Raw genomic sequence first — 16,127 nt, 5'->3', positions numbered from 1 at the left:
AAAAGCACTTAGAAGAGCACCATGTGTGTGTCAGCTATTATTAACATGATTGTTCCAGCTCCTTATTCATTTTTAGCCCTAGGAGATTTCCCTTAATTTATTAAAGATATTTTATAATAATTTAGTCTACTCTATTAAATCAGAATTTATTCCAGACTCTTTCAGTTTTAAGAGGTGACACAGATCGTTTTTTTCTGTTCAGAACACTTTCCCTTTCGCCCCCTTTCATGACCATTTAAGAGAGTTTAATGTCTATATTAGATTGAATTACATTGAGAGCCAGACAGAAAACCCCAAATAATCATGGCTTTAAAAAGTGGAGGGTGTTTCTTTCTCACATAGATGGAATTTAAGAGAATGAGGACCAGTGTGAATGACTTCTCAGGACCTTCAGAGATCCAGGCCTCCCTCAGTTCCTCCCTCCCTAGCTTCCATCTTGTAATCCAGTCCTAGCCACCATTTCTATGACCTGGTCCACAGAGGAAAGGGTTGGGACTCTTCCCTTGAATACATTTCTCTAAAGTCATACACACCATTTTCTATTGGCCAGAATTTGGTCATATGGCTCTGCCTAGTGCCTTGGGCCACTACAGAAAGTACCACCAAATGCCAAGGAGATAACCGATATTGGGGAAAACCAGCAGTCTGTCACAGCACCTCTCCTTTGTTCCCTCTAGGACCATGTATCCTCCCTTTCTTGTTTGCCTCTTGGATAAACGGCTTGGCCTTGTTTGCCTCAGACTTTTCTGGTGTTAGCACTGCAAGTCCTATGTCCCAATACCTCTTATCCACCCCTTCCATCAGTCCTGGGGAAACTGGACTATCAGTTACCCTATATTACTCTACTATGGCTCCTTAAAGAACAGATCTGTGTCTGATTCACTGTTACATCCTCTGTACCTAGCACAGTGCTCCACACATAGTAGTGAGTTAGCTTTCCATCACTGTGACAAAATACCTGAGAAAAATCAACTTTTAAGGAGGAAAGATTTATTTTGGCTCACAGTTTCAGAGGTTTCAGTGCATGGACACTTGGTCCTGATGCTTTGGGCTCATGGCAGCACAATTTATCATGATAGCAACAGGTGATAGAGGAGACTGCTCACTTCATGTGGTCAGGAAGTGATTAAAGAGAGATAGGAAGGGACCTGGGTCCCAATATGTTCTTCAAGAGTGTGCTCCCAGTGAGCTAATTTCTCCACTGGGCCCCACCTCCAATAGCACTGCAGGTTGAGGACCAAGCCTGTAACACATGGGTCTTTGGAAGAACCTCTAGATCTAAACTAAGCAGCATGTACTCAATAAATAGCAAATACGTACATAGTGCTTTTTACACACCAGAAATTGTTCTAAGTGTTATACATATATGTTTTGAGTTGAGTTGTGTCTCCCTCAAATTGCTATGTTAATATCCCATTACTTCAGAGTGTGACCTTGTTTGGAATTGAGTGCTACAGATGTAATTAGATAAGATGAGGTCATACAGGTGTAGGCTAGGACCTAACCCAATGTGACTGGTTTCTTATAAAAGGGAAAATTTGGATCCAGAGATACACACGTAGGGAGATACCTTAGGAGTTACACTGCCACAAGCCAAGAAACTACCAGAAGTCAGGAGAGGGGTTTGAAACAGACCATTCCCTAGACACTTCAGAGTGAGCCACACTCCCAGCAAATTCAAATCAGACTGCTAGCCCTCAAGAGGTAGGAAGCACAATATATTCAGTTTGTGGTGCTTTGTTATAGCAGCCCTGGCAAATTAATAAATAAGCTGACTCATGTTAATCTTCACGTCTTCTTTTTGAGATAACTATTATTACTATTGCCATTTTACAGATGAGGATGCGGAAGTTCACAGCAGTTTTAAAAACCCAGAGAAGTTGGGTGCAATGGTGCACCTGTCATTCCAGCAACTTGGGAGGTTGGTGAGGCAGAAGGATCGCGAGTTTCAGGCTAGCCAAAGCAACTTAAAAGACCCTGTCTCAAAATGAAAAATAAAAAGGGTGGGGGATATAGCTCAGTGGTAAAGTCCCCTGTGTTCAATCCCCAGTACTGTGAACCAACAAGAGAGTGCGAAGGAGAAATAAGAGGCATAGATAAGCTGAAAGGGGAGGGGGCATTTTTGAAAAATTAACATGTGGATAGAAATAAAGAGAAAGAAAAAAGTGGCAAAGGAGAAGGATAAAAAAACTTGACCAGGCTGGGATTACAAACCTGTAAGCCCAAAGCCAGCCTCGCAATTTTGTGAGACCCTAAGCAACTCAGCAAGACCCGTCTCTAATAAAATATTTTTGAAAAGGGCTGAGGATGTGGCTCAGTGGTTAAGTGCCCCTGGGTTCAATCCCCAGAACAAAAAAAGTTGACCAGGTCAAAGAACATTAGAAGTTCTAGGTCACTGTGTATGAGCCACTAACATTTTTCTTTTTCAGTTGTGTCAAGAGTTTGAATAAAAATGTCCTTCTGTCAGGAAATGCTCCCCAGTTTTTGACACTTGCGGATATTTTATTGTATTTTGAAGCTGAATCTACAGCTCCTAAGAGCCCTGGTCTTGATTTTACAATATAGACTTCATTTTTATTTGAAGAGAGGGACTAATAATAATCACTTGTAACATGAATGTTACTTTGAGAGGTTTGGATTTTATGTTCATGTGCTTTATAGATTTGCTTTTGATGGGTGGACTAGCACTTACCTTTCAAAAATTTCATATATTGTGCTTCCTACCTCTAGTTTCAAACACACACACATACATATGTGTGTGTATATGTATGTATATACATATATCTAAATATCTAAATATATATTTCTCTGAAGGCATAGCTTAAGTGCAAAGTCAAAGGCAATTCCCTGTGAAAATGTGGCTTCATATTCCACATTCAAGAATGCTGTATACACATTTTTTTAGAGATCTTTTGTATGGTTTGGATCTGGAATGTCCCACAAAGTCTCAGGTGTTCAGAGGTGAGCTTTCAGGAAACAATGGATTATGAGGGCTCTGACCTCATCAGTGGATTAATCCATTGATAACTGAATGGACTACTTGGTGGTGGGATCTAGTTGGAGGAAGCAGATCACTGGAGTGACCTGGAAGGGTTTATCTTCTCCCCAGCCCCTCCCTCCCTCTCTGTCTTCTGCCATGAGCTGAGCACTTTCCTCCACCATGACCTTCTGCCATGATGTTCTCCTCACCTCAGGCACAGGGCAAGAGAGCCGCCAAACATGGAATGAGACCTCTGAAACCATGAGCCAAAATAAATCCTTCCTCCTTTAAGTTGTTCTCTGAAGGTATTTTTGTTACAGCTATAATAAGCTGACTAAAGTACCTTTATGTGGTGCTATGTCTCCAGTCGGAAGAAGACGTGGACCTGGGAATGAAGGGGTGGTGGAAGCAGTATTGGCTGTATTTAAAATTATTCTCAATGACCAAAGAGGGACTTTTTGCTTCCTGGGCCCTATAAGGTTAGCAGATCAGTTGCCAATAGAGGTACACTTTCCCAGAGGACACAGCAAGGATCCAGCTGGATTACAAACTGTGGTTGCCATCTGGGTATCTAAATTCCTTATGGCCAGGAATTAGCAGGTGAGAAGGGTGGCCATCTTGGCAGAGATCATTAATAGAATGAACAGTGTGCAGTAAGGGTGATTTTTTTTTTTTAATTATATTTTTTATTTGTAGATGGACACTCTACCTTTATTTTATTTATTTATTTTTATGCTACGCTGAGGACTGAACCCAGTGCCTCACACTTGCTAGGCGAGTGCTCTACCACTGAAACACAAACCCAGCCCCAGTAAGGCTGATTTTACACAGGGGTGACAGGGGACATCAAGATGACCCATTTGGGTGTTTCTTGGTTCTCCCTTTATCAATCATAACTGTGAGCAGACAAGTGGGCAACCCCAGCCTGAGAAGGGTATGATATGCAGGCCATGAAAACCCAAATGAGAGGGTTTGAGTCCTGCCATGGTAAGCCATGAAGATTAGCAGAGGCAGAAGTTGAAGGCAAGAGGAATTTAGACTGGCCAATGGAGAGGGGGAACTACCAGAGGCACCGAGACCATCTGCTGTGACGGAGGTTAACCTGAGATGCTTTCTGCACACACAGGGAGAAGGGAATTTGGTGAAGGAACACTTCTGCCCACCGTTCATCAGACATGTGCCACTCACTCTCTTACAAAGTCTTACAGGGTCATTACCAAAGTTGGTAGGTTGCAGTCCCTCCTTTGCTGTGCGCATGACCATACAAAATTTCCGCTAGGTTTTCTATTGCTGACTTTCTAACCATCAGCCTATTGGGAACAATTTAGTAGCTCTTTATGAAGCCATTTCTGGCTTTAGTTCCACTACTTGCATGAGCACTGTCCAAGGGAAATTCAGTGCAGAAGCTGGGTGCAGTGGCACCCGCCTGTAATCCCAGCAACTTGGGAGGCTAAGGCAGGAGAATCTCAGGTTCAAGGCCAGCCTCAGCAATGTAGCAAGATCTTGTCTGAAAATAAAAAATTAAAAAAAGGCTGTGGATGCAGCTAAGTGATAGAGCACTCCTGGGTTCCATTGCCAGTACTTCAATAAATAAAATAAAAGGGCTGGGAAGAAAACACAGTGGTAGAGTCCTTGCCATGCATGTGCAAAACCTGGATTCAACACCCAGTAACCGCCCCCAACACACACACTAAATACAGTGCAAGCTGCATATGATTTTCTAATAATTTCTAATTTTCTCATGGGTAATGATATTTTACAAACAGCCACATTTCAAATTCTCATCACAGTGCATGCCTAGAGCTCTGGAACCTTGCAAATGGGCTTTGCTAATCCGCATGGTAACCCTTCCAGGTTGCTAATAACCAGGCAATGTGTATGTAGGGGAGAGAGCTGAGGTATGCTGGTTCCAGAATCCATTCTTGATTACAGTCCAATCATCTCTTTACTTGTATGTTGTCATTATGTATGGCTAACAGGACAACTTTGGATTCAGCATCAGTTCTCTTAAAAAGGGCTCTCTTGAGGGAAAGTACAATGATTTAGTCTGCCATGTTCTTCTCCTTGGTGTTCCGGGCCCAGGCAGCAGGTATCACTGCCCCGTGGGGAAGACATATAAGGAATTTGCATGACAGTCGAGCAGAATGGTGCTGGAGGAGCCTTGTTTGTGCACAGGGATACTCCTGAGAATAACCCAGATTTCCCATTTGATTTCACACCAGAAAACTATAAGAGAATAGAGGCAATTATAAAAAACTACCCAGAAGGGTATAAAGCAGCAGCTGTGCTTCCGGGCCTGGATTTGGCCCAAAGGCAGAATGGGTGGTTGCCCATCTCTGCTATGAACAAGGTTTCAGAAGTTTTACAAGTACCTCCAATGAGAGTATATGAAGTAGCAACTTTTTATACAATGTATAATCGAAAGCCAGTTGGAAACTATCACATTCAGGTTTGCACTACCACACCTTGCATCTTCGAAACTCTGACAGCATACTGGAAGATATTAGAATAAGCTTGGAATAAAAGTTGGTGAAACTATACCTGACAAACTTTTCACTCTTATAGAGGTGGAACATTTAGGGGCTTGTGTAAATGCACCAAAGGTTCAAATAAATGACAACTACTATGAGGATCTGACACCAAAGGCTATTGAAGAAATTATTGATGAGCTCAAAGCTGGCAAAATTCCAAAACCTGGGTCAAGGAGTGGACGTTTCTGTTGTGAGCCAGCTGGATCTTACCTCTGACTGAACCACCCAAAGGACCTGGCTTTGATGTGCAAGCAGGCCTTTAATTTACACTCAACTGTAAATATATTATTGCAGAAATAAATATTATCTACATAAAAGAAAAGGGGCTATCTTGAAAATATATCTTGACTTCAGCTTTAAGTAAACTGAACTTATGTTACTTAACACAGGATCCTTGATGGGCAAGGGCAGAAAATAATAGCATGTGCAATTCCTTATATAAAGATGTAACGGGCTGGGTTGTAACTCAGTAATACAGCATCGTGTGTGTAGTATATACAGGTGCTGGATATGATCACCAGAATCAACAAAACAAAAAAGTGTTGATTTAAAAAAGAAAACCTCACTGCCTGGGTACAAGTGTCTGCTTTAGCTTTCAATCAGCCTAAATAGACGACTGTGAAGTGGTGATTCATGGGCCAATTTGCACTTAAAGTAGAATTCTGATCTCTATCCTGGAGCTTCCTGATGGACTAACAGAGGCTCATTAGGTCTGCATAGTGGCAAGACAGCTCCCCTTAACTATCTCCCTCCATGTTTCTTCAGGTGTCTCTCTCTGATAAACTTGTTCCACTCCTAACTCTATTTCACTGATCAATTTCTGGAGAATTCCATAACAGCACATGCATAACAATCCCAGAACCTCAGTGACACAAAACAGCTTTTCTTACTACTTCACAGGTCAGCTGGCAGCAGTTATAATCTTAGCTGGGCACTCAGGTGTCTGTGGTCAGCTGTTGGGTCAGTCTCATCCGGGTTGTCTCACAAGTTTGGGGGTTGGCTGACCGCAGACTGGTCTAGATGGCCTCAACTGGAACCAATGGCTTTCCTTTACATAATGTCCCATTCTCTGGTGAGATTACTTCAGCCTCCTCACATAGTGGTAAAAAATCTCCCAGCTTGCAAGCTGAAGCAAGCAAGGCCTCTTGAGGTCTAGACTTGGAAATCACACTGTCATTTCTGCCATATTCCACTGGACAAAACAAATCCAAAGGCTACTCAGCTTCACAGGGGTAGAAAACCATTTCCTCTCTTCCTTCCTTTTGTGTGTTTCCAGTGCTGGGGGTGGAACCCAGGGTCTCACACATGCTAAGCAAAGGCTCTATCACAGAGCTACATGCTCAGTCCATACTATTATTTTTAAATTTTTATTTACTTTTTTATGGTACTGGGATTTGAACCCAGGACCTCATGCATTATCTTTTGAATAAAACTTTAAAACACCCAGAAAGGGCTGGGGAGATAGCTCAGTTGGTAGAGTACTTGCCTTGCATAGCACAAGGCCCTGGGTTCGATCCCCAGCACTGCAAAATAAATAAATAAAACACCCAGAAAATTCGGAGACTAATATAATAACTATTCATGAGCCCACCATCCCATTTTAATAAAATCATAATATTCTGTCATATTGAGAACTAAACCTTTACCAGAAGTGGTGGTGCATACTTTTAATCCTCAGCTACCCGAGGTGGAGGCAGAATGATTGAAATTTCGAGGTCTGGGCAACTTAGGAGACCCTGTCCCAAAATAAAAAATAAAAAGGGCTGGGGATGTAGCTCAGTGTATGGAAGACCCTGGGTACAAACCTCCCCTCCCCAAATCACCAAAACATTGAAGATACTATTCTTTTAAATCCACTCTATGTCTCTATCCATCCTTACTTTATCTTCTTTGAGGTCTTTAGCTATACAATTTTAATTGCAGACAGTCACTTTTTATTTAGGTTAAAGGACTTAAGATTCATGGCTTCTGGTGATTCAGCAGGAAAAAATGAAGAAACTATGTTTTTTGAGTCATTAAACAAATATTTATTGTGCTTCTACTTGCCAAACACTGCATCATGTACATATTTATGTAGCATATTCTTCTTTTTTGTAGTATAAATTCTTACACACCGTTTTGCTTCAGGTTATATCTGCATATCTAAAGTGAGAAGCCAAGAATATTTTCCTTTATAATGAGGGCTCTTTTTCAATATCTCATATGTGTGTATATAAATATATATATATATATATATATTTTTTTTTTTTTTTCCCCTTAATACCTTAAAGCTTTGCAGGCGACTCTCATTCTATACTTTGTCTCTGAATTTTGGTTCCAAGTTTCTTATCGATCATTTTCCTTCTATGGGTTTGGCTCTTGTGTCACTTGGGTGGATAAGGATGTTTTGACATGTTTATTTATCTCTTAGTTGACCACACCTTTGGTTTTCTTTCCTATGGTTGAATTGTTATTGTTGTAACTCCCACCTGGTTCTTCTACTTCAGTATGAAAACTTCAGCATGCAATCCTTTCCCGGGTTTGCTTGCTGTGCTTTTATGGTATGTTGGTTATGCTTTTTGTTTTAAACAACTTCACTGAAATATAATCTACATACCATGAAATTCATTCTCTAGTGTATTGAGCTTAAAATAAAATTTATCCCTTAGTACACCAAGGGATGGTTGTGCAACCATCATCACTTCTGATTTGAGAATATTTTCATCACCCTAGAAAGAATCCCTGTACCCATAGCCAATACTTCCTGCCCCCACATTTCTGGGAAACATCAATCACTTTCTGTCTCCATGAACTAGCCTAATCTGGACATTTAATAGAAATGGAATCACACATCATGGGAATCCTTTGTCTCTGGCCTCTTTCACTTAGCACAATATTTTCAGGGTTCACCTATCTCGTGGCATGTATCAGTACTTCATTTTTATGGCTGAATAATACTCCATTTTATGGACATGCCACATTTTGTTTATCTATCCGCCCACTGATGAATATTTGGTTGCATTTACTTTTTGACTAATAAGAATAATGCCACTATGAGCATTCATGTACAAGGATTTTGTGTTTTCATTTCTCTTAGATATATATCTAGAACTAGAACTGCTGCATTATTCAGTAACTCTAATTTTTATTTTTTGAGGAACTGCTGAATTGTTCCAAACTGACTGTACCATTTTACATTTCCCAGTCACAGTCATGCATGAGAGTTCCAATTTCTCTGCATCCTCATCATCACTTATTATAATCTTTTTTTAAAATTCATTCTAGTAGGTGTGAAGAGGTATCTTGTGATTTTTTAAAAAAAAATATATATTTTTGGTAGTGGATGGACACAATACCTTTATTTTTCGTTATTTTTATGTGGTGCTGAGAATGGAACCCAGTGCTTCACCCATGCTAGGCAAGCGCTCTGCCACTGAGTCACAACCCCAGCCCTCTCATGTGATTTTGATTTACATTTCCCTAATGATTAATGAAGCTGAACATCTTTTCAGGTTCTTATTGACTGTTTGCATATATTTTCTTTGGATAATGCCAATTTTTAAATTGGACTATAATTTCGGTTTTAAACCATTATTACTAGATGAGTACAGTGGTGCACATGTTTAATCTCAGATCTTCAGGAGGTGGAGGTTGAGCAGGAGGACTGCAGGTTCAAGGCCAGTCTAAGCAACTTGGCAACACTTTGTCTCAAAATAAAAGTTTTTTAAAAAAGGGCTGGGGGTGGGGAGATAGCTCAGCTGGTAAAGTGCTTGCCTCACAAGCACAAGGTCCTGAGTTCGATCCCCAGTACCGCAAAAAAAAAAAAGGGCTGGGAATGTACTTCAGTGGAAGAGTACTCCTGGCTTTAATCCCTAGTGCAGACCAAAAAATGAGGAAAATCACCAAATTACTTCTCATCTCTTTTCTTTCTTTCTTTTTTTATGGCTGAATTATACTCCATTTTATGGATATGCACATTTTGTTTATCTACCCACCAATGAATATTTGGTTGCATTTACTTTTTGGCTAATAAGAATAATGCCACCATGAGCATTCATGTACAAGGATTTCGTGTGTTCACTTTTTTTGTGTGTGGTGTGGGGACTTGAACCCAGGGCCTTGTGCTTACGAGGCAAGCACTCTACCAACTGAGCTATAGCCCCAGCCTTTCATTTCTTGATTGGACCCAGGGCTCTTGACCATGGAGCTTCAGACCCAGTTTTTTTTTTTTTTTTTTTTTTTTTTAATTTTGAGACAGAGTCTCACTAAGGTGCTGAGGCTGTCCTTGAAATCACGATGCTCCTTCCTCAGTCTCCCAAATTGCCAGGATTACAGGTGTGTGTCACTGTGCCCAGCATTACTCCTCATCCCTGAAGGTCAAGTGACAGATAATGTTTTCATTAAAGTGAACCCAAACACTTTCAACAACACTAACACCCAGAATTGTTTGCTGTTGTTTTTTTCCTGGTTTAATTTCCGGTTACCCAAGTGCCTACTTATTTAACTGCTTATGCAGTGTTATAAAATTTTTAACTTGTGGATTTGACCTCAATTCTTCAAAATCAATTGTGGTTCTCAGCTGCTTAAAAATGGAAAGATTTGCTCAGGCTGCAGCATCCACTATTGAGAAGGCAAAGAACAGCTCTTGGGTATGGCAGGCAATTCTGTTTCCAGTGACCCTCTTTCCTTTTCTTTTTCTCTCTTACATGCTGAACATTGGGAGCTCTCACAGTCTCTCAAAAATAAAGCAGGAGGCTGAAGATAAAGGCCCATTCATCCCACGCAGGAGTTTCTTAAGGTTTCATGTCCAGGCAATGCTCCTTCCTGCTGCTTAGGTATCTTTTTGTGAAGATTCCAGAATCTATCCCTCTATGTCAAAGGACATATGCGTGCCCATGGAACTTTAGATGTGGATTATATAGGTACACACAATAACTTTTGTTATACAGTTCTTTCCAGCTTTGGAAACACATTCACAAGGAGGAAGGGAGCTAAGTGCTTCAAATGACAGTTTCTGACCCCTGACACTTGGCCAAGTCACCTCTCCACATATTTAGTATGGAGGCCTTCAACACAATTTCTTCCTGCCATTTCAGGAACTGAAGCCTCTTCCTAACCCTAAATTAACTAGAATATGAGGAGGCTTTATTACTATTATTATTATTTTTAACATTTTTAAATATTTTAAAAAATGTTGATGGACCTTTATTTTATTCATTTATTTTTATGTGATGCTGAGGCTCGAACCCAGTGACTCACACATGCTAGGCAAGCATAAGGGGTTGTGTCTAGGTGGTAGAGCGCTTGCCTAGCAAGTGTGAGGCACTGGGTTCGAGCCTCAGCATCACATAAAAATAAATTAAAAAAAAAGGCATTGTGTCCATATACACCTAAAAAAAAAAAATAAATAAAAAAAATTAAGAAAAACCCAAAACTTATTTTTGGATGTGTGTGTGCTGGAGACTGCATCTCGGGGCGCTCTACAGAGCTACACCCCCAGAACCTCCATTTTTTTTTCCTTTTTAAAATTTTTGTACTGGGTCTCACTAAATTGCCCAAGCTAAGCCTGGAATTTGCAATCCTCCTGCCTCAGCCTCTGGGGTCGCTGGGATTCCAGAAGTGCGCCACCGTGTCAAGCTTAGATTTGTCCTTTAGAGACCTTTTAGATTCTCTGCAAAATTGAGTTGGAGCTTCCCAACCCCCACGCCCGCACTGCCCTCACTCCCATCACCCATAGAATACTTTAGTTACAGCTGGTGAGCCTGCACCGACACACACTTGTCACGCAAAGTAGTTCGGTTCGTACGTCCTATGGATTTGGGCAAATACACAATGACAGGTATCATACAGAGGAGTTTCATTGCCCTAAAAATCCTCTGTACCCCGGCGAGGTGGATCTTAAAGTGTGAGAAGAGGGAGCGTGTGTATCGCAGAGGCTTGGCTCAGCTCCTAGCCAAGTTTGTCCCGAAGTTCAGCCGCTCGCAGCTGTCCCATCTCTCCAGATCCGGCTCTGGGACAGGTTCCTCCTCCTTTTGTTTAAGTGTCAAGCAAATGGGTTTCCTGTTGACACCGGAATACTGTGGAAGGGCAGGAAGAGGCCAGGCCTCCTCCTCTCCCCCGCCGCCGACCCCGCTTATGCATTCTGCAGGGGTTTGTTCAGGTCGAGCGGGTGCTGGCGGCGTGTGTGGCGGGAGGGCGGCCCCGGCGGCCAGTAACCCCTCCCCCGGGGGCGAGGCCGGGCGCGCGCCCGCCCGAGCCGGGGCTGGAGCTCCGCGGGCGGGGAAGGGAAGAGGAAGGGGGAAGAGAGTGGGAGAGAGGAGGCCGCCGGTGCGCGGCGAGGAGGCGGGGAACTCGGCTCGGCCCGCGCCGGGCAGCTCCCCCGCCGGCTGCAGGTGGAGTTCGCGGAGGTGGCGGTTCCCGCAGCCGCCGTCGCCGTCGCCACCTCCTCTCCAGGGGCCGCTTTCCCCGCCCCGAGGGCGCCGGCCGGGGGCACCCGGTGCCCGCGGACCCGGGCGCCGGGGCCGCAGCTCGCCAGCCGTCCCCCGACTGCGCCTCCGCGCCTCGCCCATGGCTGAGGGCCGGCGGCGGGAGGACGAGGAGGAAGAGCTGCGCGAGCGCCGCGAGGTCGGGGGCCCGCGCCGCGCCCGAGGCCGTGCGCTCTCGGGCCACCCGGCCGCAGGTGAGAGGCGCGGGGACGCGGGGCGCGGGGCTGCGCGGCGGGGACCGGGCGCTCCGGGGCGGCTCGCGTGCTGTCCCGCACGGCTGCGCTGCCCTGGCCTGCCTGGGTGGGACCTGCGCCGTTTAACTCTCGGACGCGAGAGGGAGGGCGAGTGGCCTGTCCATCCTCATCCTCATTTGGGGCCGAGCCGGGCACATTTAAACCGCCTACTAGTGCTCCCGGAGCCGAAGCTCCAAATATTCCGTGCCAACCAAGTCCACGAGCTGCCGGCTCGTCGTGTGGCCCGGTGATTACTTACTTATCTCTGGGTGAGTCAGAGGCCGGTGGAGGACTCCCTCGGTGGACAACGACCCCTCCCCGGGGCTTCGCCTGCGCCACCTCCACCAGGTCAAACCACGTGCTCGCACTGAGTCAGGTCTTGCTTCAGCGCCAGGTGAACTTCGGACCTCTGGTCCCCTCCCTCCCTCGCCGCGCGGGCTCTCCAGGTTTCTGTGGGACCTGCTTTAGAGTTGCCTTGGGAAACTCCCCTGTCCGCTGTAAGGAGAGGTCCCGATTATAGCACTCCACCAGGCAGTTCATTTGGACAGAGGATCCTTTCTGGGCCTATAATTTATGTTATGGTCTTGTGTTTTGGGGTGTACAAAAGCGGCACGGGTCAAGTAGTTTGGCGCTTAAGTGGAAGAGTGAGTAAGTGTAGACCCACACCCCTTCCCTCTTCCTGGGGCGGCTTTTCAATCCAACATAATGAAGAGGAAATTCTTTGGTCTTTGGTCTTTGGTCTTTGGTTCCAACTGGGTCATCAGTTATCTGAGAACTAGAGGGAAGAGCAGACTCTGGGGGACGTCTACAAAGGAGGGAGGTAAAGGGAGTGAGAAAGAGTCAGAAGAGAACGATGCCTTAGGAGCCTCTTTGGAAAGTGGAGTCTGATACCTACCCCAAGTGCCCAGAAGCGTTTCCCTTCTTGACTCCCTTAACCAGCGAGAGAAAGTGGGGGAACTTAAGACAACAGGTCTGTGGGAGAAAACAGAGGGTAGGAAATGAGATGAAAGGAAAGAACTTGACAGAACGTCAAGAAATGGTCAATTTGATGCCCTGGGGAGAATTTTGGAAACTTAAAAATAATGCCCTATGTCCATTACTTGGACTTTTCATCAAAATAAGGTATTGAATGGTCTACATGAACACCGATCGTTTTTGAGAAAATGATTGATAGTTTTGTGATTGATAGATTGATAGTTCACTCAGACCTAGTGAAATAAATATGAGTAATTGCTGGATATTAGTAAATATTTCTTTAAGGATACAAGAAAACATGACAAAGATGCACCTCCATTGAATTACAGATTTAATCAGTGTAGGCTTATCTTGGATTCCCATAACCTTCAGCAAAAGCTTCACTGTTTTCAGGAACTGTAAGGTGAAGGAGAGCTTTATTGGAGTTCAAACTGGAGACATCCAGATACGTGTTTATCATTTAGTTGCAATGTGTGTATTTATTCCAAGGCTGGTGGAAATGGTCTTTTTTGTAACTTTTTATCAGTTCCATAATTTCCCCAAGGCTGACAAGGACTTTTCTGGGTTCTTTGATAAATTTTTGCCGAAACAGGAGGTTGTATACATTTGCACTCATAGATTGGTGTTTGCAGTTTTCTAACCATGTCTATGCCCTTTCTTTATGGAGAGCTGAGAGGACAGCAATATTCTGGAGTGGGTAGAGAATCAAACTTGTAGTTTTGGATTTTATTTCTTTGGAGATAAATTATTTAAGAGTTTACATCTCTTTACAAGCTGTATTTCTCTCTCCCTCATTAGTTAACATTACTTTCCACATCACTATTGCATTCCTTACCAAGCTTGGGCATATGTGAACTAGGTCTGTGCTAGATGTCTCTCTCCTCCAAGAAAGAATTTGAACTAATCCAGAGGCTTAACATTTCCTTTGCTTCTTTCACTTTTCCTGCTCTCAACTCTCCTTCCACCTCCCGTTGCTTTATTTTATTTTTTGTGGCATGGAGAACAAAACCCAGAGGCCCTCGAGTGCTGAGCCACACCCCTAGCCCTTTTTACTTGTTTTATTTTTGAGATGGACTCACTAACTTACTGAGGTTGTCCTTGGGCTTGGGATCCTCCTGCCTCAGCTTCCAGAGTCACTGGGTTTACAGGTTTCTAACACTGTGCCTGGCCTCCCATTGCAGTATTTTATTTTATTTTTTGGTACCAGGGATTGAGTCCAGGGGCACTTAACTGCTGAGCCACATCTCCAGCCCTTTTTTTATATTTTATCTAGAGACAGGGTCTTACTGAATTTTTTAGGGCCTCACTAAATTGCTGAGGCTGACTTTGAACCTTCTGTCCTCCTGCCTTAGTTTCCTGAGCTGCTGGGATTACAGGCCACTGCACCTGACTCTCCAATTGCTTTATAAACTAAAGATTTTCTTTGATCTCACATAACTTGATACCATAGACCTGGGGTATGAACTTGAGGGAGCCTGTGAACTCATCCTCTTCCTGCTAAATTATCTGTAGTTGTATAAATGTATCTTTATTTTTGCAAAATACATACAGAAGAGTGTATAAAGCTGGTAAATCATAAAGTAAAAACTTGTAACTTTTGCTGTGGTAAGATTTAGAATATTATCAGTTACTTGAACACAGACTCCCATCCCTCCCAGACAGAGTCTCCTTCCTCCCTTACAGAGTAATCACTTTTTTTTTCTTTTTTTTTTTCTCCTTTTTCTGGGCTGGGTATGGAACCCAGGCCATGTGGATGTTAGGCAAGCACTCCGCCACTGGGTTACATTCCAGTCTTATTTTATTTTATTATTGTGTCTGATATTTCCTTTATATGGTTTTGCTTTATACATGTGTACCCTAATTAATATGAGTTTTACTTATTTTACAACTTGACATAAGTGAAATCATCCTGTATGGATTTTTTTTTTTGAGTTGACCATTATTTTTATTAACCTAGCAGAGGATAAGATAGGTTATGACTTGAAATTACGAAATGTCTGGAATGAGTTCTGATTCCACAGCCAAGAGTCCCAGGTAGGGTCTCATCAGAGTACAGTCTTTATAGGGATTCTTAGGACATAAAGTGTTTTTTAAATGCTGTTAAGAAAATTAGATTTGGGTAATCATGATTTTATAAATCTTGAATAATTGTGATCCTTGATTTGGTGCTTGCCTTAATCATAAGATGTATTTTTTTTGTTTTCCTGGCCTTTTTTTTTTTTTTTTTTTTTTGATGCTGGAGATGTTTGGTCCCCGGGCCTTGCACACACAGCCTGCATCCTACCTGAGCCATATCGCCAGCCCTGTTTTCCCAGCATTTAAAGTAATAAAATATCCCAGTTGAAATTTTGCAGAATTGTAGGACCTGCCAGATGCTGAGGGTCAGTTCAGTGAAGGCTAATTCTGTAGTAATTCATGATTCATGAAATTAATGTATGAACAGTCATAGGAAAGGTAAGTGGGGAACTGAGTTTCATTGCTGGAGTTTCATTCACTTTTACTAAACTGTCGTGAATCTGGTACCAAGTGAAATATTTACTGTTGATGGAGGGGTATACAGAATTCTTGGTGTTATCTTTTCATCCATTGCGTGTCAATCACAAGTAAGGCAGAGAGGATGTGGATATGCTAATCCAGTGGTTCTCAAAGTTGCACCTGCACCAGAATTGCCTGAAGGGGTTGTAAGAACGGATTGCTGACCCCCAGATTGCTGACTCAGTTGGTTTGGGTAGGACCTGAGAATTTTCATTTTTAACTTGTTCTCAGGTGGTATTGATGCTGCTGGTAGAGAAGGGTGATGCTCTTTGTAAACCCCTTGTAAATTGAGAGAAATCACACTCCAACTTTGATTCTTAAATTCTAAAAAAAAATAGTTCCTCCAGATAATTTGTCCTTTGGAACAGATCCGATGAAAAACAATGAGATAAGCACAGAGATCACCACA

At 43.0% G+C, this 16,127-nt stretch overlaps 1 protein-coding gene, 1 non-coding gene and 1 pseudogene across 6 annotated transcripts in view; all 3 read left to right on the top strand.

The window, feature by feature from the left end:
* The first annotated feature begins 4,187 nt into the window (after positions 1-4,187).
* LOC124995162 (small nucleolar RNA SNORA32) lies at positions 4,188-4,305 on the top strand. Its single transcript, XR_007110637.1, has one exon. It is a non-coding gene; the product is annotated as a small nucleolar RNA SNORA32 (small nucleolar RNA).
* A 727-nt stretch (positions 4,306-5,032) lies between these two features.
* On the top strand, positions 5,033-5,774 carry LOC124994995 (NADH dehydrogenase [ubiquinone] flavoprotein 2, mitochondrial-like; annotated as a pseudogene).
* Positions 5,775-11,606: 5,832 nt separating this feature from the next.
* Positions 11,607-16,127, top strand: part of Sh3d19 (SH3 domain containing 19) — a 175,524-nt gene continuing 171,003 nt past the window's right edge. For 2 of the 5 annotated variants that reach the window (XM_047566142.1, XM_047566141.1), the window contains exon 1: positions 11,607-12,169. In XM_047566142.1, the coding sequence (XP_047422098.1) occupies positions 11,626-12,169 (544 nt within the window). In that variant the 5' untranslated portion in view covers positions 11,607-11,625. The remainder of the gene's footprint in view (positions 12,170-16,127) is intronic. The other 3 variants (XM_047566140.1, XM_047566147.1, XM_047566146.1) reach the window with 3 other exon arrangements.

Source organism: Sciurus carolinensis, chromosome 10 (assembly GCF_902686445.1).
Source record: "Sciurus carolinensis chromosome 10, mSciCar1.2, whole genome shotgun sequence".
NCBI lineage: Eukaryota > Metazoa > Chordata > Mammalia > Rodentia > Sciuridae > Sciurus > Sciurus carolinensis.
The sequence above is the reverse complement of the archived record's forward strand: the minus strand, read 5'-3'. Positions and strand labels throughout refer to the sequence as shown.